This window comes from Aythya marila, assembly GCF_965140915.1.
Source record: "Aythya marila genome assembly, chromosome: 14".
NCBI lineage: Eukaryota > Metazoa > Chordata > Aves > Anseriformes > Anatidae > Aythya > Aythya marila.
In genome coordinates, this window is record NC_139055.1 from 16,922,900 (window position 1) to 16,946,932 (window position 24,033).

Consider the following 24,033-nt stretch of genomic DNA (forward strand, 5'->3'; position numbering starts at 1 on the left):
TACTTAAAATTCTCCCTTCTCCCAATTTTCATTCTCATTTGTTTCCACTATTTTTTGCCTTGTGTACTTGTTAATTTGAGAGTTTCTTTCTCCTGGCTTTTGGCTTTTGTTTTCATGCATTCAAACACCTTTACTGCAACTTCTTCACAGCAGCAGCTCATTAACTGAGTCTGATACGCGTCTTCTTGTATTTCTAGCAGAAAATGACAAGTGATAGTTACTATCCATTCTTCCTACTCCAAAAAGTGTAAGGCTAACTCACAGACAAATGCAGAAGCAAGATAAGAGCATAAACCAAAAGTTATTCATAAAGACAGTTTCTGAAAAATATACATTGAAATTATTTTTATTTTTGCTGGAATTTAAAAAACATAGGAATATTGACATTGCATTTAAAAACCCCAGGAAGATAAAGATTACACATTGTTTCATCTCTGAAATCCAACAGTGCAAAGCTGGAAATCATAAGACTGTCTCCATCATGCCTTTTGTTTTTTTTAGGAGATACCAATATATATATATGAACATTTTGAAACAAGATTTTAAAAGAAATGTCAGACTGTCCAAACTTGAAAGTGCTCTTCACTACATACATCAATATCTGTCGCTCTTCTGGGGGGATGCTGTCAAAAAGACAATTCAGCAAACTAGTTGTATGAAACATATCAAAACCCACTTTCTAACAGAAGGAAACCTGATGGATTTAAAGGGATCCACAGATTTTTAGCTTAGAGATTCCTGTTTGAAATTTTGAAATACATTATTGTGTGTGCTTCTCTCTGTTGAACTTAAGGACTTATTTGTATTAACATTGTCAAGTACTACATTACGGGTGTTTTTATCCTCAATGCGTACTGCTAATTTGGTACAATCATTACTTTCCTGTATTGAAAGTAAGATACACTGGCGCTAGAATAACCGACAGTTGTATGCAAACAGAAATGGCCATTTAAATTACACGAAGTTTGGAAACAGAAGTTCTAAATTTACACAGTTATGATGCAGGTTGGCTGATTTGTCTTCACCAGGGGTAAAGCAGTATATACATGGCTATTTTAAAATGACACATTTCTTCTCAACGTGTCAGGTAAGAAAAGCTTTCTACAAAAGTCCTTTTGAAAGTCATCATCTTGAAAGTCTTGCAGCTGCCAGAATAAGACGATTCAAATTGCTACTGCTTATGCTCCAGGTAAGTAGACACATGAAAGTTAAAAGAGCAAGAAGTCTCCATCATGACTACTAATGGCTATGGGGATGAGACCTCAGAAAGAAAGGTCTTGCCTGTCCCAGTAATGTGGTAGCTTATTGACTGCAGTGATAGTCAATATCTGTGGAATTGACTCAGAAATAGTTATCAATTTTTACTTAAAGCCATGTCCTAACAGTAATAAAGACAACAACCCTGGGGACAATCACGTTAAATGTATATATAAGAACACTATAAAAAGTGACAAAGTCCTATATTCATTACAAAAGAGGTTTTCCTTTTTTTTTTTTTTCCCTATTTCTTTTTGAACTAAACAGGCTTTCATTCTTATGTCAGAGAATGAAGAAAAATTCAAATCCTAAAATTCTGATGTTTAGAAAAGATGTGGAAATTATTTTCATACTAAAAAACATTTCACTTTACAAAAAAAAAAAAAAAAAAAAAAAAAAAGGAAAAAAGAAAACAAAAGCAAAGAGTTATTCTATTACCTGGATGAGAAAGACAAAATGGGAGCTGAAATGGATGAGTGGATCTTAAAACCAGACCTCAAGTATTTCTGGATAAAATTCTCTACTCTGATCACTGCAAGACTCTCTGACCTTAGAGGTACATTTGTACAGGGAATGAATGTGTGTGGAACCAGCCAGAGAGATGCTAAGGATCAGGAGAAAATCCTGCCTTTATTTTGGTGGTTTACCATTATTCCAGTATAAACTGATATGGTACAAATCATCCCCACAATATGAAGCAGGTACATTCTAGCAATTTCCAACACAAATCCCAATATTGTTTAATTTACTTAACAGTATAGTCTGTCAGGAAAATTAAAATCTGTTTTATTTTATATTCTTCATGGTGTAAAGTATATACTGCACTTTTAAATTAAATCATGCTCTGCCCAAACTGGTCTGCTTTAAGACTGATAACTTCAGTGGAGAGAATTAAGATGTTTCAGCAAGTAACAATTTTCAGTTAAAAAATGTCCGCAAGACAAAATAAAAAAAATCTTAATTTACAATAAGCAGTGTAAACAGCAAAAACAACAGAAGCCACAAGTTTCACACACCAGCCACCAGCAGATAACTCCAAATACTCATAGAACTTTGTATCTTCCTTTGTTGGTTGGTTGGTATGAGTTTTGCTGCAAATAAAGGAGAGGATAAATCACAGTTAAAACGGATACATGAATTGCAAGAAAACCCCACTAAAAGTAAATCCCCATTGCTAAAGAACTGCTTATTTACATGTACTCTCCTTCTTTAGATGACATTATTAGGCAGAGGCCAACAAATTTGAGAAAAAAAGGCATCTTAAGAGGAAAAAGCCAAAAAGACACTGTTCCGCATCTAATGTAGTATTACTGAAGGTTATTTCAAGAGGAAGCCAAGGTGTCTTCAACCAGAGAACTCAGAAAAACTGTTTCTCAAGACAGTTTCTTTTATGTAAACAGAGTAAGTTGAACACAGCTGATTATTAGCTGGGTATACTGTAGGGCTATGGCGAAACAAATCTCTAAAGACATATGAAGTATTAGAATGAGGGGAATGATTTTCCCCCACACACACTGTGTGACTGCACTGAAATTAGGAAATTAATTAGGAGCTGACTATTTATTTAAGGGGTATTCAGTCAAAAATCTCTGTTAATGTGTTATCTCCATCTGCTGGCTGGATAACAGCCGTATGCCTAGTTGATTGAACAAAGCAATATATTTTCTGGGCTGTTCAAGGAAACCGTTTTTTTTAGATCTACAGGTTCAAGTCCCTGGTATTAATAAAAACGTATGTCTGAATGCCAGCATTTGTTGAAATTAATTTCATAAAGCACAAGTTAAGGCACCTTCACTCTGCATCCTGAATATTTCACTTACCAATCTAATAAGCTCCTCTTTTATAAGTCGTGTGATTTCTGCCTTTGCTTTCTGTACAGCCAGTTCATTGGCACCTGAAGGAAAAAGAACATAATATCTTAGATTTTCTATCTGTGAAACCTATGGAATAAACAATGCTGGCTATTTTCACAAACACTGTAAAACGAGCCAAATATCCTCAAGTATTTGCTGAAGAACACCCTAGTATTGCATAGACTGCCACAGGTAACAGCAGTTTGTTTTAAGGAAAATACTTAAAACAGATGTTTGTAAGTTACAATGCTCAGAAATACCTTTTTTTTGTTTTGTTGTTTTTTTTTTTTTTTTTAAGAAAGTCTCTGTTCAATCATCACAAAGTCAAGCAAAGCTAACTTGTAGTTGATGTAACTTCTTATACGTTTAACAGCCACAACCCATAAAATTCCATTTTCTTCCTTATTTCACACCAGCACAGACATCTTTGTGCTTATGCTGATTGTTTTTTTCCTTTTCTTTTTCTCCTCCAAAATGATTCCATAACTGTTTATTATTGTTCTGGGGCAGGTCAGTCTTCTCGGGAGCAGCATGTCTGTGCTCCCCATGGATCATTTGCCAAAGCAAATGGAGACAAATGAGCATTTCCTTAGTAATTATATTTATTTGCAAAGTAACTACAGTGGGTCTGTAACTCAATATCTAAATACTATGACTTTAGAGATTCCACATCTGATTACAAAACCAGAGTAGCATCTTTAACTGAAATATTTAAAGAAAGAACACTTACTTTCTATAGCTAAATAAATCTTTCGCTCTCCTTCCTTGGGTTCTTTGCCTGGAGGGAAATAAGTTCCTCTGATTGTAATAGCAGCTTCAGAATATTCACTGATTCTCTGTAGTGCTTCCTTGGAGGTAACTTTCCATCTGGCAGTCTGCAAGGTAAAGGATACGGGAGAATCAAGAAGGAGAAAGGCAGCACACAAAGCAGCAATCCAAAGGTTAGTTGACATTTTAGACAAACAAGAACATTGCACTGTGAAAATTGATCAGGGCATTCTACTTTAAAAATAGCTGGCTAAAGTTTCAACCTACATTTTTATTCAAGGATATTTAACAAAACCTACCTCTTATGTCAGCAAAATAAAGTTACTGAAAGAGAAAAAGAGAATGGATGCACAGTACCACCGAAGCAAGAACCCTAGAGACCTTCCATTTCACTACACTGGAAGTTTAAAAACCTGTAATTTTTTCTCATCATTTCCTGAAACAGCACTCAAGTATTTTATTCAGCACTTTTTGCACATGAACAGACTTCAAGGGCAAATATATACTGGGTACTTCCATTTAATAATGCTATTTACTTCTACACAGTTCATTGGCTGAAGACAAAAATTAAGTGAACCTTAAAATCTCTGTAACTAGGGAATAAACACTGTCACTTGTTTTACAGGACCTTGTAAAGTTGTCATGAATTTTCTCTAATTCTCTAAAATATCCTCAAAAATCCTTCCACGTGATAAATGCATCCCATTCATTTAGACTATGAAATTATTAGAAAATAAGTAATAGATTGCTCTAAGTTATTCCTAGACCAAGATGTTTTATTTTTCATATGTAACTCCTGGTGAGCTCTGGCATTCAAAGGTGACGACCTTAGGACAAGACTGGAGAAGCTCCAACCGTGTTCATGCAAAGGCAAAGCTACTTCTGGCAGGAGGAACAACCTCCATCTGGACTGTTTCTCAGTTCTGGTAGGCTGAGCATACGTGTATCCAACCTTAAACAACCACTTTCCCAGAAGCCAGCTTTGAACTATGACCTAAAAAGGCAAGTTGTATGTCCCTGGATCAAAACTTTGCCTGTTACATATTCTCTCGACGGGAAGTATCACATCAGCATTAACCTCACTGCAAGAAATGACTGCACCCATCATCAGCAAGGCTACACTGTGCACATGTAATGGCACTGAATGGTGGCGTAGCACTGCTATAAGAAACAGCTTATGAAATCAGCTATCGCTCTTGCTTTAGGTACCTTTAGGAGATTATTCTATCTTACATTATTTATCTCTGTCGTCTCAGACCTGCATGTATATGCATACGCTGTAAGATGAGTCCCTCTCCCAAAAGGCTTATAAAGATTTTCCAGGGACGTAATCGGCAGCGATGATTCACCCCGATGAACTGCCCTTTTTACATGACTGTTTCAGAGGAGGTATTACAAAATATTACAGAAGAAAAAGAGGACCTGGAAAGAGGTGTTTTTCCAGGAGTAGCACTACAAAAAATCTGAAGATCTAGGATTTGTTTATTTGCAGAAAGAAATATGCAGAAACCAGAACCCCTGTCTAGCCAGGCAACGTTCCGTACCTAGCAAGCCTACCTTGGAAGGGTTAGGAAGTAAAATATCCTCAGCACGTATTATCAAATCTAGAACATGTTCTATGAATTAGCAGTTTAGAATAAGAATTAAGAGCATTTCTGAGAAGGAAGGTTAACAGATTGTTAACACAACAGCTTGATTAAAAAGGCAAAGTTTTGTTTTGTTTTTAGCTCAGAGGTAAATACAAGCAATTTGTGCTTGGCACTGGGGAGCAGAAATCCTCTGAGTAACAGATGAGGCAGACTAGAGCAGCAATATTCCAAATGACAAAAATACTTGGTTAATCAAAAAGCAAGGAGCAGTACTGGAGTCACAGTAGAATGGCCTTTCAAATAAATAGAATTCTAGATAGCAAAGATCTGGATATGGGAAAAGTCAGTGGCAGAGGGTCAAAAGATTTTTGTATGGTAAGGAACAGAACATGTCCAAAGCATTGTTTATCTATAAGCTGAGAAGTAACCACAGATGCAGTACGTTTGTCTAGGTCCAATAAGAAATAGAAACAAAACATTTTATTGGAATAACCACAGTCTAACTTGTATTTGTTAAATGACAGTCGTTTACATTTGATTATGGCAAAATAGTTACTTGCCTGTGGAAAGTCATTGATCTCTAATTCTTCTTCGTATCTCTTGAAAGATTCATTTTGTCCTCCATCCTGTTTCTCTTCCTCCTGCTTCTCTATAGGTACATAATTCAGCTTAGCATTTATTTTTTCAGCCAGTTGCTCTGCAATGGTCTTGGCAGATACAGTAGGAGCTTGAATTGTGCCTCCTCTCAGGATAGCATTTGTTGCCTGCTGCATCACATCCTGTAAAAACCAACCAACCAATCAAAACCAAAACAAACAAAAAAAGCAGGTCCATGATGGAAAAAAAAGATAGCCAAAAGAAGTCTTATATAAGCCAACACTGGTTTCATTAAAACTTTTTAGTTATTATAAACATCCACATAATAAACACACATTCAAAATTCCCCTTTTTTTCTTTTCCTCTTCTCAAAATCTAACCCTCACACCTGCACACAGAAGATCTGACCGGTCTTTTGAACCCTCAGTTCAAAATACCTTTGGACATTCCACACCACATTAACCTAAGTCCAAACCATGTATTACATGGCTCAGCAGAGAAAGATATTCTGCAACTTTGCTAAAGCTGACAAAAACCTAATTAACTACTGATAAAATTACACAATTAACTTTTTGCCAGGGCCGACAAAGCATTTCAAATTCTGTATTAAGTTAGCTCAGTTACAAATCCTACAACTTGTTACTGAGTTAGCCCAGTACAAATGTGCTAATTAACGCAGTATTATATTAAAAGTGAAGAAATGCTACATAAAGCTACATCCACAAAACAAACAAACTGAATGCAATCTAAACAACATTTAAATAAATAAATAAAATTTGTTCTGTAAAGATGTTACCTTAAAGTGGAAGGGGACAAATACTTGTGCCTCTGCTCCGAGATTCTTCTGGGCGTTGATTCTCAAAGCCAATCTTTTAGCAATTTCCAATTTCTCTGCATTACCAGCTGATGGTGCAGGAGCATTCGATGATCCTGGCGTGCCCATGTCTTTTACTCTTTTCTTTGAATTGAACATGCTTTCAATTTGTTCATCAATCTAAAGAAAATAACAACTATTAGATCACTACATTTATCATTAAATTATCTTATCTTAAAGATGGTGAACAATAAGGCGCAACTAGTTTACATCCTTTTGAAGAAATAAATCTTGTATAAACGATAGAAGCATGCCCAGAACTACAAATCGACAATCAGAACAGATGATGAGGTAAAGGTCTGAACACAGTATTTACTTTCAAGTTCATGAAAATGAGCGTAATAAATATTAAGACAGAGACCTAGAACAGATTTAGAAATAGTAAAAGGCTACTATGAATGTCTTTGAAATGCTACAAGTAGAAAATGTTTATAATTGAGGGCAATTACTCCATTTAATCCATGCAAGATTAATATTACAAGGAAAAGAACTTTCTGTAACATGTATACAACTATATATATACATACACACACACACACACACACACACACACACACACTATTTTAAGTATAAAATACCAGTCAGAAACAGACTTTCAAGAACTTGCAATGAATCTTTTCTACGAAAGAATACCTATGGATCTAGTCATGGAATTTTAACTTGTTAAATCAGCAGCGCAGGCCATGGAGTAACAAAAATCCATGCGTTCTGCAACATATTACATAATCTACCAGAAAATAAAAACAACACATGAATATATTAGAAATCCTTAATACAAACTTCAGGTACTTACATCAACAGCTGTATCTTCATCATCTGAGTCTTGCAAGCCAAGAGCTGCTTTCTGTAGCTTCTTTCTTTCATTAGCCAAAGCCTGTTCTGTTTCATCAAATTTGAAACCTTTTCCAGAGAATCCACTGCTTTTTTTAATCAGCTTTCCCTCCTAAAAACAAAAACAGTGCATTTTTACGTATAAACAAAACTTTTAAAATCCACTTCCAACAGTCATGAAATAACTATGGAAATATACAAATAATTTAAGTAATTTATTTAACAAAGCAAACCCTAGGGTGTCTAGAAAGCTCTTCCAATTTTAGGTACTGTATTTTACAATTTACAATTTACAAGTGCAATAAGAAATGCTGTGTTGAGTCATCAGATAGAAACAGTACACTACGGGGATTTTGCATAAGTATACATTTTAAATGTTTTTCAAATGCAGTAAAAAAAAGATCTGTTCTCATATTGGAAAAAATCTGAAGTTACACTTTTCAGCATAAACAACAACGTCCAGTTGCAAGGGCTCTAGAAACAGCAATACACATTCTATGAAAGAGCTTCAGTATCTGGTATGTGCATTTTGATAAAAGCCAAAGCACCCCTTGAACAGTAGGCGTTTCCATACCAGATGACAATATTTAAATTCTCAAGAACAGTCTTGTAAATGACAGTCAAGATCCTAATCTTGAAAACACTTCTATGCTCACCAAGGCACATATCTGTTCCCAATGAACTCCGGGAGATGACTCATGTACGTACACAGTGTACAACTGGACCCACGTGCGTATGCATTAAATCCAAAGCAAAGCCCACTACAGAAGAAAGGATTACTTACAGCCTTCTGCTGGTCTTTGAAGTCAGCCCAGAGCTTCTCCAAATCAGTAGGAATTGGATTCCCGGACAATTCCAAAGCCTTAATGATATCACCAGCATATCGTGCCTGATCCTCAGTAATGAACGTATATGCAAATCCCTAGTCAAAATTAATTTAAAAGATGTTAAAGACAAACCTTTAAAGAAACTTTAAGTTTGCTGTAACACTTTTGCACAGATGCTGTTGTTCTGGGCAATAAAAGTAACTGTGATACTCATGAATGTTTTTTTTTTTTTTTTTTTTTTATTTTTAATGGAAAAGTAGAATGAATAATGTGATTTCCCAGGAAGCTGATACAGATGTAATCAGCCACAGATGGCAGTAACTGAAGCTTTTCCTTTCAATCTTGTCATGGTTGGAAGTTTGGAAAGTAGAATTTTATAAACTTAGTAGGGCTTATTTCCAACAGTGAAAAACACCAAACTTTCAGCCACAGATGAAATGTAAAAGAACATCCATTTATCAGACAAAAACGCAAATTCTAACTTCCACAGTGCCAAAATTCAGAACATATTTTACACAGCATCTCTCAAAAACCTTTAGAGGCACTCTAGAAGAAAATCCTTTTCTCACCAACAACATAAAATACTCCTTCTGTAGCTACCTCTTGGAACGCCTTTATCGAGCAATAAGGAAGGCAAATTTTTCAGTAATAACCAAAACAGGCAACTGATTGTACTTACTTTATTGCCAGCTCGTCCAGTTCGGCCTGCTCGGTGCACATAATCTTCATAATGGTTGGGACAACTATAATTGACCACCAGCATCAACTGTTTTACATCCAAGCCCCTCGCTGCTACAGATGTGGCCACTAGAAGTTTGCAAGTTCCATTCTTGAAATCATTAATTATGCTGTCCCTGTCGTACTGATCAATACCTGCAAGAAACAAGACAAAACAGTTGATTATAGAGCTCTGCTCTTTATTAATTTTTATTAATTACCTTCTGACTTTGAGTCAAAAGATTTTGTACACAGGTCAAAACACCCTCCAACTTCAAACAACCCAGAGCCCATGCCAAGAACATTTCAATACACTTACTCCCAGGCACCATAAATTATCCAGAATAATAAACCTCTCAGTCTGCTATGCACAGTAATGAAACCTTTAGCTTTTCCACTACAAAAGGATGTGTTACCATACTAAGATTTTCAAGTTTCTTTAATAAGATTTTCTATTTGACTTATGTTCAATTCAGTCCTCATCTAGAGGTTTTGTCTGTTCTCTGAAAACAATGGAAATCTCAGAAGAATGAGGATATTTTTCCCTCTTCCACCACTGCACTACACAAACAGTGGTTTTGTACTTATCGGTGACTATATTTTCAAGAACTCTCTATTATATAAAAATTTAAAATACTCTGTGATGGACAATATTCTAAAGAGATATCCTCTTCTTAGTATGAAACTACTTCCATTATATTATTTCTTGACGGCAGAAATGTGAAACAATAGCTGCTCTTATTGTGGAACATCAAAAAAAAGCTAACATAATACTCCCCCAAGCTGGTATTCACTGCTCTACAGTATTACGTAGCTAGGAATATTCCCTAAGAGGTGTTACCATTCAGTTCACAACCCCATTGCACAGAAACAAGATTGGGCATCTGTGACACCTCACATGGAACAGTAATTCCAGAAAACTATGATGTCTATTTCAAATTAAGCAGCAAATATCTTTCCCAATTACAAAGCAAAAGCTGCTTATGAAGAAATATTCTAATCCGGAATATAGGAACCAAGCAAAACATTCCTACAGAAATTCCTAGAGAAAAACTACAGAATACCAATTTTCAAGTTTGGAGTTCTTAATTTAAGGCCTTAGGATCGCATATTACCTCCATGAAGAGACAAGCAGGGATAAGAAGCTCTCATTAAATCTTTTAACAACCCATCAGCATGTTCTTGTTTGTCTACAAATATTATAACAGATCCTTTCTCCTGATAGTGTCCCAGTAACTCTAGTAACTTTAAAAACTTGTTCTCCTCTTCTATGACAATCTGAAAAAACAAACAAAAAACAAACATTAAACACACTCAGGGTACATAGAATAAAAATTAAAAATTGGGAATAGGAGATGGCTTTTTCATGCTGCTTCTGTAGCTAGTGGTAAAACTGCTGCTCAGCTACAAAATCAAGTAAAGAAAAAAAAGTGATCACACTGCATTTTCACATTAGGCTATGTTTTCTTTCTAAGTTAATGTTTAATAAACTCACTGAAGATCTAAAAATAAAAGCTCCCTTTACATTCCGTACTGCTGGAAATGTTTTGTAAGCAAAGGAAGATAAGCAAGGCGTATGTGTGATACTTACAACATGCTGCTCCACATCAGAACAGACAACGCTTCTGCCTCCAACCTGCACTTCTATAGGTTTACTTAGGATTCTCCGAGCTAATGCCTCCATGGCTCTGGGAAAAGTAGCAGAGAACATGACAGTCTGACGGTCAGGCCTGACGTTGTCTACAATGCGCATAACCTGGTTTAAAAGAACATTTCCTGTTAATACCCAAGTGCTGTAACTGAACTCCATACACATACCGAGCTGTCTTCCTCCAAGTTAGGTGGTATCTGTATCATACAGAATACAGAACATTTCTTTACAGATTTCCTCTTGGGACTTAGGTGATAGCATTGCAAGACAGGGAAAACTTGCTGAAGTCAACAGGAAATTGAGTGGTAAATATGCAACCCCAGAGCAGCCCAACAAAACTCCAAAGATTTGCAGCAGAAATCCTATAGCTCAGGAGACAAAATAAAGGATTTTTCCTAATTTTGGAGGACAATATGGCCTGAAGGTAACTGAAAGAACCCTGGACGTCCAAAGCTGCAAGAAAGTATTGTTTTTGTCACTGACATTTTAAACATTTCATTCCTGTCTCCTGCAGGATGTTGCCAGGAGGCATGACAAAGTTTATTAGTAGGCTACAACTACTAATATGACACCTACATCAAGGAATTACAAAGGGCCACAGATAACCAAAACAAGCATGTAAAAAAAAAAAAAAAAAAAAAAAAAGAGGTATATTAGAACATAATTTTTCTCTAATAAGGAATTTATCAAAACCACAACATGTGAGGATAACACAAAATTTAAAGAGTCAGTTTAAACTGTCATCCACATACAGCACATCTCATTGAATGGTTACTGGCAGTCTAATAATAACATAGCACAGATTCTTGCAAAATCCTTTAAGTGAGAAATAACACACTGTGGCAGTATCAGGCATGTCGTTAAGTTACCTGAGGCTCAAAACCCATGTCAAACATTCTGTCTGCTTCATCAAGGACAACGTACGTGACTCTGCGGAGATTTGTCACCCGACCTGTGAAAGGAGAGGAAAAAACACATGGGAAACAAAATCAAAAGGAAATCTAGTTTCCCTCAGGAATATATATATATTTTAAAAGTTATATATTCTCACTATCTTCTATCAAACACATTAATTACTTTAAATAAAATTCACTAAAAGTGAATTTTAATGTTCTCATTTTAATCTCAATAAACATTCTGGGAAAAGTGTAAGTATGCACTAGGCCCTTTATTTTGTCAAACTCTTCTCTTGCATACCATCATAGGGCCAGAAGAACCTGTAAAATTCAGAAAACAGCCCTCGCCAAAACACATCATAAAACTAAGACTGAGATGAAGCAAGGAGCCACATCAGCCATTATCTGACAGCGCCACCTAGAAAAAAACATATTAGAGATTACAGCGCATGTGTGGAAGGCAAAGTCCAGTGCTAACTGTTGCAGCCTCAGAAAAATTCCTTTTACACATATAATCTGTAATGCTTCCTTGGAGCTAGAAATATCTATTTGAGGGTAATCACACTAATTCTAGTTAACTGCTAATCATATGCATAAAACAGAGTAAGCAGTCTTTTCAAAATGAATATAGAACGATTAAAACCTACCCAGTATCACTATTAAATTGAAAAACAAGAACCACCCCAAACTCTGGGACAGCTGGAAACAAAATTGTTGTATATCTGTGAATACTTCGAAAGGATGACGGACAGGATAATTAACACCCTTCCCAAACAAACAGCTAAGAAGTTCCCTTTCATCAGAAGGATTTAACTCAAGGATTTAAGAATCATATACTTAAAAGATACAAATACATGAACATATTCAGTTCCAAACAACTGTATACTGACACTGTCCAGTGCTCTCATAATGGAGCATAATTTTCACATTTTCGACAACCAAGACTCAGACTTGTGCCTGTCAAACTACAGCAGAATTTGGTCCTTTCAGCTCCAGCAAATTGTAGCTGAATCTTCAAATTATTCTGGGGGGTGATTTAGCGCTGCCTCTTTCCAGGTATGGAATTCACACTTAAGTAACAAAATAAATATTTCTTAAAATCTACATATCTATTTAACACCTTAACACTTTCATCCCCAAATAATAACTTGGTAAATTTACTTGGGAACAGCATTAATGTACCTACCTTTGACGATTTAAGTCTTGGAAGCCCAGTTCTATATCTCTTGAAGGTACTTTTTCCACAGAAGTTAAATAATGTCAACAGTTTAGTAGAGGTTTTGATGTGGAATAATTTAATAATAAAACTTTATCTAGCAAGCATGCAATGGTTACACTAGGACAAAACCTCTTAAAGCTGCAGTGTCTCAGTTTAAATCAACCTGAGTATTTGATGTAAAGTCAGTTCTTTTACAGTTATTTAGGGAGGGCTTTTTGTCAGGTGCTTTTTTTTTTTTTTTTTTTTCCATTTTAAATCAACAGATAAAGGCAGTCTACTCTTCAAGTAAAAGCGAGTAACTGCTGAGCTACACTAACAATCGGGATGGATCAACAGGCAGACACAGTAAGCAACTGTTACATAACCTTTCTCTAAACAACTTGCAAATTAGAAAATTTGAGACTACATTTTATGTTTAACTCTCATAAACATTCTCAGAAACTCTTCAAGAACGCAATGTTTCCTGTCCTCCCCCAAAAAGTCAAACCAATATATGATTAAACCTGTTACTAGTGTTATATATTCTCAGAAACTAGATAGTGCAGCCTGAAGAGATATAAGAAAATTCCATAAGACCATTTATCAAAATACATGATCTTCTGAATTTGTTAGAATTACACAACAAATAAAAAAAAATCTCCATAGTTAAAGGTTTTCTACTCACCATTGTTAGCTGCTAACATGTCAATCATACGTCCAGGTGTGCAAACAATAATTTCAGCACCTCTTTTGAGTTCAGCTATCTGGTTTTAAAACACAGTAGAATTGATTTAACAAACTATTAGTAAAAAAAAAAAACAAAAAACAAACAAAAAAAAACAAACCACCATAACTACAAAAATTAAAGTTACACACATTTGCAGTTACTTTCATAAGCAATTCATATTAGTAAAACAGACATATTTAAAAGATTTTACTCAGCAATTTAAATCTTTGGAACGTTATGCTTTCTAAAAGAGTAACCTCTGAAAAACTAAGTTACTACCACTTGAAGTAGTTACAGTGAAGGCATGGCTTCTGTACAGTTAAGGGCCTGCATGGAACATCACGTTACATCAGGGACAAATGATGTATTCACAAGTGCAAATACACCAAGTTCCAATACATGTAGTCACGTAAGTACAAATCCTGTAGCTTCCATAAACGTGGGGTAGAAAAATACCCTGGAAATTAATCTCCAAATGGCACTAACATGTAATATTTGATAATGCAACAAAACAAATTTAACAGTTTCTGGTTCTTGTATGAGATAACTCTTGAGGAGAACCATAGTAAAAATAGAGCTTCTGAATCAATTTCAAAATAATTATGTATCACAAACAGTTTAATTGTTTAACTAATAATATCCAAGAGTTATTTGACAAGGTATGTCATTTGCATACCTGTTCACTGATTCCTGTTCCTCCATAAACACAGACAACTCGAAGTCCAAGGGTCTTTGAGAACTTCTTACACTCCTTGGTAATCTGTAAAGCCAACTCGCGAGTAGGTGTCATGATGACAGCTGAAATACAAAGCATTTTCATCATACGTTGTAATATAAGAGATGATGTTATTTATACAGTAAAAATTAATCTTTAGTAATGAAATATAAGCACCTCTGAGAAGTATGTGCAACTTACTACACAATTTACTTTTTTGTTCTTTAGAAAAAAAAGTCATTTCAAGAAAGAGAGCTAAGACAGTATGAGGATGAGTAGAAAACGTATCAAAGTTTTAACATCAAAGGAATAAAGGTCCCCCTTCCAGATATATGGATATGCAAGTACTCTTGAAATAGCATTAAATAGCATGGTGACTACAAACAACAATAAATTCATCAACTAATGCTGCTCACTAACGGATGACAGTCAGTTAGTATTCCTCCCTATGAGCAGGAGAACAGAAGACCCCTCTTAAGTGTATGCTTGAGTTTATTTATTTAAATACCCATTTTGAAAATAAAAGCTCTGTACCTATGGGACCTTCTCCTTCTTCTAAAGCTCTCTGATCCATAATATGCCTGAACATGGGCAACAGAAATGCAATCGTTTTTCCACTTCCTGTTTTGGCAATGCCAATCAAGTCGCGACCATTCATAATTGCTGGGATAGCCTGGCTCTGAATGGGCGTGGGCTTTTCATAGCCATGCCTTAAAGAAAGGAGAAAAAAAATATTATAAGGACAAAATAGGATTTGAGAGATGAGAATCACAGTCATCCTAGAATAAATTTGCATATTCATATTTACATATATTTATCAGTGTAACTCAAAAAACAGCTTAAAGCTGAGGATGAATAACATGACATAAATGGCAAAAGGAATAGCTTATAATGGGTTAATATTGAGAAACATTCTGATGACCATATACATAGCATCTATAGACATGGACATGCTGCTTTATGCAATGAAAAAGGGTTTTCTCCCAAACATACTACAAAACACTGAACAAAATCAAGTATGACATGATTTGCAAATTTCTTGCTTACTTTTTGAGAGCAGTGAGAATTTTCATGGAAATACCACACTGTACCCAGGTTTTTATTGGTTTGGGGCAGCCTTTTCCCTTGACTGTTATTCCCTCCATCTCCAGTCGGTACACATTCACCTCTGAAACAGAATTTGCACTACAATGAAATTTCATTTCTTGACATTTCTCTACTACCTTGATCAAAACATTCTTGATCTGTTCCTGAACATTAAATACTTCTTTTATCACCACCAGAAAAAAAGTTTTTAGCTTGCTACACATAAATACAGGATGTAGGTGGAGAGAACTCAGGTACATTCTTCAAAGTCTCATATATGATTATATGAGGTTATCAATAATAGTGATCTGATTTTTTTTTTCCATACCAAGTTGCTCAAAAGTACTTCCCCCTCACCTCCAGATTCTCTTCCAAATTATTCCAAAATCATAAAATAATTAGAATCATAGAATCATTTAGGTCGGAAAAGACCTCTAAGATCATCTGGTCCAAAAGTCTTGAATGTACAGTATTTTTTTTGCTTTCTTCAAAACAACTCTACATTCAAACAGAATTTGCTTTTTTCTTGCACTTCAAAATCTGCAAGCATTCTTTTCTTTAACAGTACCTAAGGTGTTCTTACCTTCTTGAGTCATTTTAGCAAGTTCAGGTACTTCAACGTAGAAGTTTTTCCTGAAGGGCTCATATTCTATCTTTCCATGATCCACTGGTTCTAGAAGCTTTCTCTGCTTGGTCTGATAGCCAGTTAGGGCAGTCTGAAGATCAACTTCCTCCTCTTCTGAGGAATACTGTATAAATTATAATTAGCGTGTAAGCTATTATGTCTTATTATTAATACATAACATATTAAATAGTATTATTAAGTCTTCTGAGATGCTTTTTCATTTATATAGAAACTTTACTCAGAAGCAATAATTATGTCTTATTCCCTTAGACCAGACACTGAAAACACAAGCCCTTCAGGCCTCACCATACACAACCCCATTAAGGACTCAACATTCCTAATATCCTGAAAGCATTCTACAAATACAGTTTGGGTATGAAAGAGAAATTCTGAGTAAGTTCAGGTACAATCACTGAGCAAGATGGCTCTGTGAAAACCCCAGAGCACTGTTCCGTAAAATTCAATATTCATGTTGATCTGCTGCTGCGAAAAATGCAAATAATTGCACACTGTATACTCTAGAGGGCCAGCTACCAGTTCGCTGAACCCACATCCAGAGAGGGCAGCTGACATTTATGCACTTGTAACAACTCTTCCTACTACAGGCACATTTGCTATTTACAGCCAGTGTGTAACCATGGTTCTGCAAATTAAATAAGCAAATTCCTAGCTTGTAGCAGATGGAAAAATCCCAGGACTATCATCATTCTCATGCCTCTTATAAAAAGTTGCCCTTTCACAGTAGAAATACAAGACACTTCCATTACCTCCATTGCATCTTGGTCATTCTCCATGAGCTCCCCTTTTTTCTTTTCTGTCTCTACAGCTGCCTTTTTGGTTGTCACCACGGTTACTACTTTGGTAACAGTTGGTCCTGTCTTCTGCAGAAACAGGTGAGAGAAATTATTGCACTATCATACAGAAGATATACTGTATAAAGCATACAAAACATTTGTATCTGAATGCGTTATGCTTTTTTTTTTCTTTTACATCCTCCAGTAAAATTTTATCAGGGTAATGCTAACTACTTATTAAGAACACCATGGAATTCACATTAAGGCAGTCACTAAATACATGTTATTTCTTGCTTTTTTGCATTCACCTTTTTTTCCAAAACCATTTTAATATTAAAACACAAAACTAATTTTAAAAGACAAAGTTAAAAAATCCTGATTGATTTTACCTTTTCACTTCCACCTCCACCTTTCACACTTCTCATATTGAATTTCTTGACTTCTTCTTTTACTTCTTCCATATAAGCATCCAAAGGATCCAACTCTTCATCTTCAACCTCATTGCCTTCTTTTTCTCCTTCTGCGGTTTCCTCTTCATCATCTAATATCAGAAAGATGGGAATAAGAGAGGAGAAGAGCTCACATATGCTCAATTATTACTCTGTCCAAGTAACTACAGTCCACTTTTATTACTGTATCATTTTTCCCCCTTAAAATCTCTCCAGTTTGTTATGTCAATTGTATCTTAAACTATTTGAAGCCATGACAAGATTTAGGCTGTGCTATTCTGTATTTCACATTATGAAAAGTCATTAAATGCTTTAAAGATAACATAATAAGCTATTATTAGGAACAAAAGTGTTTTGAATGTTATATATAAAAATTAAATACCATCATCATCTTCCAAACTCCATTTCTTTCCCTGTTTCATCTCTTCAATTTCTTTTTTCAGTTCTCCAATGTTTTCCATAGCCTTTTTGCGTTGTTCTTCCCTCCACTTCTCCACTCTTTCTTTTCGTTTTCTCATTTCTTCTTCCAGTTTGTTCTGATCAAAATTCTATGAAAAAAAAACAAAAAACAACAACACACCAAATTGTGAAAATTAATGGCCATTGGCATTAGCCTATGCTTTTTTTTAGACAAACTCTCTCTTCAAACACATTTAACTGAGCATGCAGTAGATCACTGGACATACACAGACCTATCACAACATGAGTAAATGACAAATACTAACAACTCTAACACTTTCAAGTAAGAAATTCATTTAACTTTTTTTCTTCACAGTAGCAGCTAGTATACAATGTTATAAGTAAGAATTAATTAAAAAATATTCCCTAACGAATTAAGCTTTCTTCTTTTTTTCTAGATTAAGATATTATATTCCAATGAGTTTCAACTCACTTTAGCCATTTACACACACAAGACTAAAGAATTATCATGTTGTCCTCTACTTCCAAAAGTCTGTCTAGGACAAAAAAAACCACTGATTTATGCATGGGGAGCCCTTGCTGACAGTGCAGTGACTATTAACAAAGGAGGGTTACTAATGACATGCTGTTTTGGAAGAGTTAGCGAAAACAGCTGTTTGGGGAATTCTTCATCTAGGCACATCTTTTCACGATATGGAATAAGGCAAAGCATGCTTCCTTTCCCCTTTGTTCTTTGATTCCTGCCTGGTTCCAGATGCCAAAAGATTTTTCAGCTTCCCTACTGACATCTAATATATTAAAAAGGAAAGATCCTTCACCCACAACTGTGGCTTGTGGTCTGAGCAATGTGGAACCTTGCACTGAGAAGAATGTTTCTAATGGCAAGAACTAGAAGCATACCCTGTGACTGAAGTCTGTGTTACTGAAGAGGGTACTCTTTCATTCAGCGTGAATTGTGTCCAACTCTAGGAATAGTTTTTCTTTTGTTAATGCAGTAATTAACCTATGTTAATGTAGTAGTTAATCTATGGCTAGCTTAATTCTTGGTTTATAAACTTAAAATGTAGAATTTGGAAAAAAGCTTCTACCTCAGTGGCCACAGTAGATGCAGTAGCATCTTTATCCTTCTCTTCTTCTTTGTCTTCTTTCTCTTTTTTCTTTTCTTTGGAAACTTCCACACCTTCTGTCTTTTCTTTAGATCTTGATCTGAAAGGTAAGAACAAAGATTTCTTAGAATATTCCAGCTTTTCTCGGGGGAGAATAGATGTGCCAGACAGAGACAAGACTCTGAACACAGTTACATTTTCAAACATCTTACAAAGCACTCTTTGTTTCTCAGAGCCTTTCTGTTTCATGGAAGTAGTTTCTATAACTGCCAGAAATGCACAATGTATTGCAATCCACTGATTCACATGCTTTGGTTCTGTTCTTCTCATTTCTTTACAGGACAAAGTTGCAGACTTCATTTCCAGAACACTTACTGCTGGTACTCTAGAGGTTCCGCAGCATAAACACTCCTTGAAGACAGCAGTTCATATGAGATGCTAAAAAATTCCTGTTTGTTCTATTTCTAGAGGAAGGTAAAGTAATCCAGCTCCTTGCCATGGAAATTTGAACATTCCCCTGTTCTGTACTGGCTGAAAGTCAAAAGAACAGCTCTCCCTGGGAAAAGGTACCTACAGAACTCAAACTAATGTGCAGATTTGCATTTCACACAAAACCCATTTATCACAGACTTTACTCTCCTAATGTACTTCCTATTAAAAAGAAATAGTTGTATCTGAACCAAACTCCTGCTAACCCATAACAGTAAATGTAAAATTCACTTTAGCCTCTTAAATCTCATTAAACTTTCTTCACAGTCCACTGGACAATTCTAATGCAAACCATATGCTCATTCCAAGAGACTGTCATTCTAGCTTCTCACAATTTCTGGACTGTTGTCAACCTACTCAGTCTTTATATGGACTGCTGTTACAACTTCTGGACCTTCCGCTCATTTTGCAGTATACCTGTTGTAATTACGTCTGAAAATCCACTCAAGCACATTTAAAAGAACATGACCTGTAGTTAAATTTTTACACATTTCTGAAGTCAGTATCTAGAAGAGTAGAAGTTTCAATTCTTGACTAAGTCTATTTACTAGACAGTTTATATGACTGTAAACCCCTAAGACTAGTACATGTCCAATCCTTATTCACTGAGCACACCCACAGAATTCAACAAACAGCAGGTAAGAAACAGTCGGTGGCTTTGCCAAAGCAGACTTCTTGACCTTCTCTGAAGTGTAACACTATATGCTTTACTTTTCCACACAAATATCATTTAAAAAGGCAGATTCCAAACTTCATTGGCTTATATTCTTAAAAACACCTTTTATGTAAAGAGTGGATGAAACACTGAGCTCAGATACCATCAGTGGCACTGAAAAGAGCTTAGAAGTTCCTGCTACAAATGTCACCACAATGTCGTTTATAGATCCCCTGCTGCTACCCTACCCAGTATTTTTAAAAGCCCTGCTTTTATCTGAGAGAAAATGATAGAGCTTATCTCTGAGAACTCTGCACTCAAGCAAATCTGGTAACTAAAACTTACTGTTCTCCAACAATTTACACGTCTAAAGACAGACTTCAATTTAATGTCTCTCATAGACAGCACCTGTATTTCACTAATTTGCACATACATGCTGAGACACAAACTGTTCCTTATTGATACTGGAACCTGGGAAAACAATGCAGCACTACAAAACTTTCAGAATGAGGTTCAGTTTTAACTTTGAAGTTAGCAACTACCTTTTACTCCCCGCTCAGGTGCCACAACTTCAGTCTTAAATTAACACTTGGATCTTTTTCTTTTATAGAACCGTTCTCACAACAAAGTGTATTAGAAATAATAAATACATACACACATTAGTATTTACACACCTTGAAGTAAGAAATCTAAAAATATTTGATGCATCAAAGCACATTAAGTGATGGGAAAAGATCAGAACTGTACACTCATCGAATATTCTCCTTGTTCTACAAAGCAAAGCTTTTGGTAGTTTTGCCTGAGGATTCTTTCCATTATACCAATAGTTTTGCAGTACTTTGTCACTATGATATGGACTGTAATTCAAGAACACAAATACCTGTTTTCTGTTTTCCTGTTCTTGCTTGGGCTGGGGGATCGAGACCGTCTACCTCTACTTCTGCTTCTAGAGCGCCTTCTCTCTCGGCTGCGGGATCTTCTTCTCTCCCGACTTCGTTCCCTCTCTCTACTTCTCGAACGTCTGCCCCAGAACAAAATTGTATTTATTTAGCATGTGATTATAACACAATTTTAGCCTGCTATTGATGAACCCTTGTAAAAGGAATCCAACAATCATCAAGACCACAAAGAGCTAACAGAGTTTAATAGCAGCAGCAAGACATGATCTAATAAAAAAAAACATTAAGCACAGTAAAATCTATCATGGAGAACAACAAAGTAAACAACTGTAGAGGAAGAACATCAGTGTTCAGATGACAGCATTTTTATGTGCTTTGACTGAAACTCGTAACTCCTACCTTTGACGCTTCCTGTCACGCGATCGAGATCTTCTCTTGTCCCTGCTGCGTGACCTCTCACGCCTGCGCTCCCGATCTCTGCTCCTAGAGCGTCTGTCTTCGCCGCGTTTTCCCCTTTTGTCAGAGGGAGAACGACTTCGAGACCGGCTGCCAGAGCGTCCCCGTGACGCGGAGCGCTTCCGATAATGCCTGCATTGCAAATTTACAAAAAAAAGAAAAAAAGATGAACATGAGCTCGAGAATAACTTGCAGTGAAAGGATGTGTTTGTCAGATTTGGATGGACAGGACAAAAAGAATTATTTACTACAATTTGTTGGACTTACTAAATTCCTGAACATTTTCAATAACCTTGCAAAACTGATTAATATACGTATACTCCTTACGATGCTGAAACCAGAGGAATTAGGTGGTCATATTTCTGTTTTATTGTTGGCGTGCAAAAAGAAGTACCTCAAGAGAACACTAGAACATCAAGAACAATTCCTGTTTTAGGAAATCCACAGATTGCTATTATGTTTAGGGAAAGACTAAGTCTTTTTGAAACTATCTCATAAAATCTGCCGAACACTTAACAGGTTTTGTTGAATTTCCTATAATTGTAATTCAGGTATGCTATGTAAATTGTGCCTCTGTTCAGTGGAAGATCTGTCAAACAGCAATTAAAGAAACATAAAACCACAAGCATATATGATACAGCAGTGGTCAATGCTGACATCAAAAGAAATTCCCTACTGCCATCAAACATCACAAAACATTTAAGAGGCTAGCAAGGCCTCAGAGGTGTGTGATGGAAATGGGAGACTTTTTCTCCCCTCACTAATGCTCTCTTACCCCAGCCAAACTGTGGGAGAGGGTAGTGGTAGGAATTTTCCCAGAGACTTTTCACCTGAGCATACAAGTTGCAGAGGGACCTCCACTGTGACCGTATCATCTTTTCCAATTCCTGACTGTCAGTCACAGTGCCAGAACCATTCCTTTGTTCATCCTCCTGCAGCCCAGGGACCACCACAGACCCTACAAGCTCCCTACAAACCTAACAGCTGGGCTTGGGAAGCAGGAAGAAGCACAGAAAGCAACTTTTGGAAGGCATAAATTAGATCAGAAAATTAATGTAAATTTAAGACCACTTTTTATGTTATTTGTTGGTTCCACGATCCAGGTCACAACCCCAAAAAAGAAATAAACTTGCAGAAGGGGTCGGTGCTCCTGGGGATGAGACATGAGAGCGGGGCCAGCAGGAGCCACGTGTACAAGGCTCATTCCTCAGAGACTTGTGGCCTGCTTTGACCGATGTGTTTACGTGTTTTCTGTAAACAGTTCTGTTCATTATGACCACGGAGCCCGATTAAAACTAGACGTGTTTTGGGGAGAGAAGCCGTGCTGTGAGGAGCGGGGTCCTGCCAGCTCAGGCGCCAGCAGCTGGAGCTCAGCCCCCAGGGGATTTTGCAGCCCAAGTCCCTAACGGCTGGGCTAGGTGGCTTGAAACTAATTTAGGGATATCAGTGAGGGTTCCCAGCTCTTCACTGAGTCACCAATTTGAGCCCAAGCCGCTTTTTAAAACCCGAACTCATGCGCCCCTCTCGGGGTATGAATCCGAGAAGCTGTTACGGCACAGGGACGGCTGCACACAGGAGCACAAAACAGACGCTGTTATGGTTCCTAACGCCGTTTTAGCACTAAAACCCGCTGGTTCGGTTAAAGCAGAGGGCACTAACACATGCCACGACAGCAGAAGCGAATTAAGGAGCTGGTTTCGAGCCGGAGGGGAGCGAAGTGCCCCAACCCCGGCAGCAGAGGCCCGACCCCGCGCCGCGCGGCCACCCGCTGAGGGGGAACAAAAGGCACACGTTTCTACACAAACTCGGCAAAAATAAAACCTATGACGCAAAATACAGCCCGCCGGGCCACCACACCACCGTTACTCTGCGTTAGAGCAAACGGGGGGGGCTCGGGGCTTGTCTCCCGCAGCCCCTGCCCTCAGGGGGCCCCTCTCAGCCCGGCCCCTTTGTTCCCCCGCTGCCCTCACCTGGACTCGCGGCCCATGGCGGCGGCTGACGAGGACGAGGAGGAGGAGGAGGAGGAAGAAGATGAAGAAGAGGAGGAGGAAGAAGAGCAGGAGGCGGTGCAGGCCCTGCGCTAGGCGGCCATTCGGCGCCCCGGGCCGAGGCAGGGGGGAAGCGGCCCCTGCCCCTTCCTGCCCGCTGCCGCGCTCTGCCGGCCGGAGGGCGCAGCGCCGGGCACCGCGGAGGGGACGAAAAATAACAAAATATAAGGAAATGGCAGCAAAAAAGCCGGGTGCTGCTGCTGCCCTGGCGGCGCTGGGCACTGGGAAGGCCGCAGTGAGGCGCGGGGCAGAATAAGCGCAGGGCCCGGTAGGCTGCTCAGTGAGCCTGCTGCGAGGCCTGTCATGACCCAAAATCAGCATTTTTGGGCTCAAATGTGTTTCAGGTGAGAGGTGCAGCTCACAGACAGACTCATGGCAACCTCGCTTCATGCCCATGGGACCGCACCCTGCTGTGGTTTGCAGCCAGCGGCACACAAAAATCTGTTATTCACCACCCAGACACTCGATAACCCGTGACTTCTGCAGCAGGCAGCGGCGGGGGGACA

At 37.4% G+C, this 24,033-nt stretch overlaps 1 protein-coding gene across 1 annotated transcript; it reads right to left on the reverse strand.

The window, feature by feature from the left end:
* Positions 1 to 330: 330 nt before the first annotated feature.
* DDX46 (DEAD-box helicase 46) lies at positions 331 to 23,591 on the reverse strand. Its single transcript, XM_082771903.1, has 23 exons — positions 23,450 to 23,591; positions 21,423 to 21,611; positions 21,005 to 21,145; positions 18,963 to 19,080; positions 17,837 to 18,002; positions 17,395 to 17,546; positions 16,979 to 17,092; positions 16,170 to 16,335; positions 15,548 to 15,668; positions 15,035 to 15,210; positions 14,462 to 14,583; positions 13,744 to 13,822; positions 11,834 to 11,916; positions 10,905 to 11,069; positions 10,429 to 10,591; positions 9,276 to 9,469; positions 8,554 to 8,691; positions 7,732 to 7,881; positions 6,861 to 7,058; positions 6,028 to 6,246; positions 3,841 to 3,985; positions 3,078 to 3,151; positions 331 to 2,348 (listed from the first exon to the last, which is right to left on the reverse strand). The coding sequence occupies exons 1-23, from the start codon at positions 23,464 to 23,466 to the stop codon at positions 2,301 to 2,303; spliced, it is 3,138 nt and encodes a 1,045-aa protein (XP_082628029.1). The 5' UTR covers positions 23,467 to 23,591; the 3' UTR covers positions 331 to 2,300.
* Positions 23,592 to 24,033: the final 442 nt, after the last annotated feature.

Excerpts from the sequence above, each read along its gene's own strand:
- DDX46 (XM_082771903.1), bottom strand. Across the intron at positions 15,211-15,547 it reads ATTCTCACTGCTCTCAAAAA|GCATGGCTATGAAAAGCCCA; the intron begins GTAAGCAAGAAA and ends CCTTTCTTTAAG. Across the intron at positions 7,059-7,731 it reads ATGAAGATACAGCTGTTGAT|ATTGATGAACAAATTGAAAG; the intron begins GTAAGTACCTGA and ends TATTTTCTTTAG.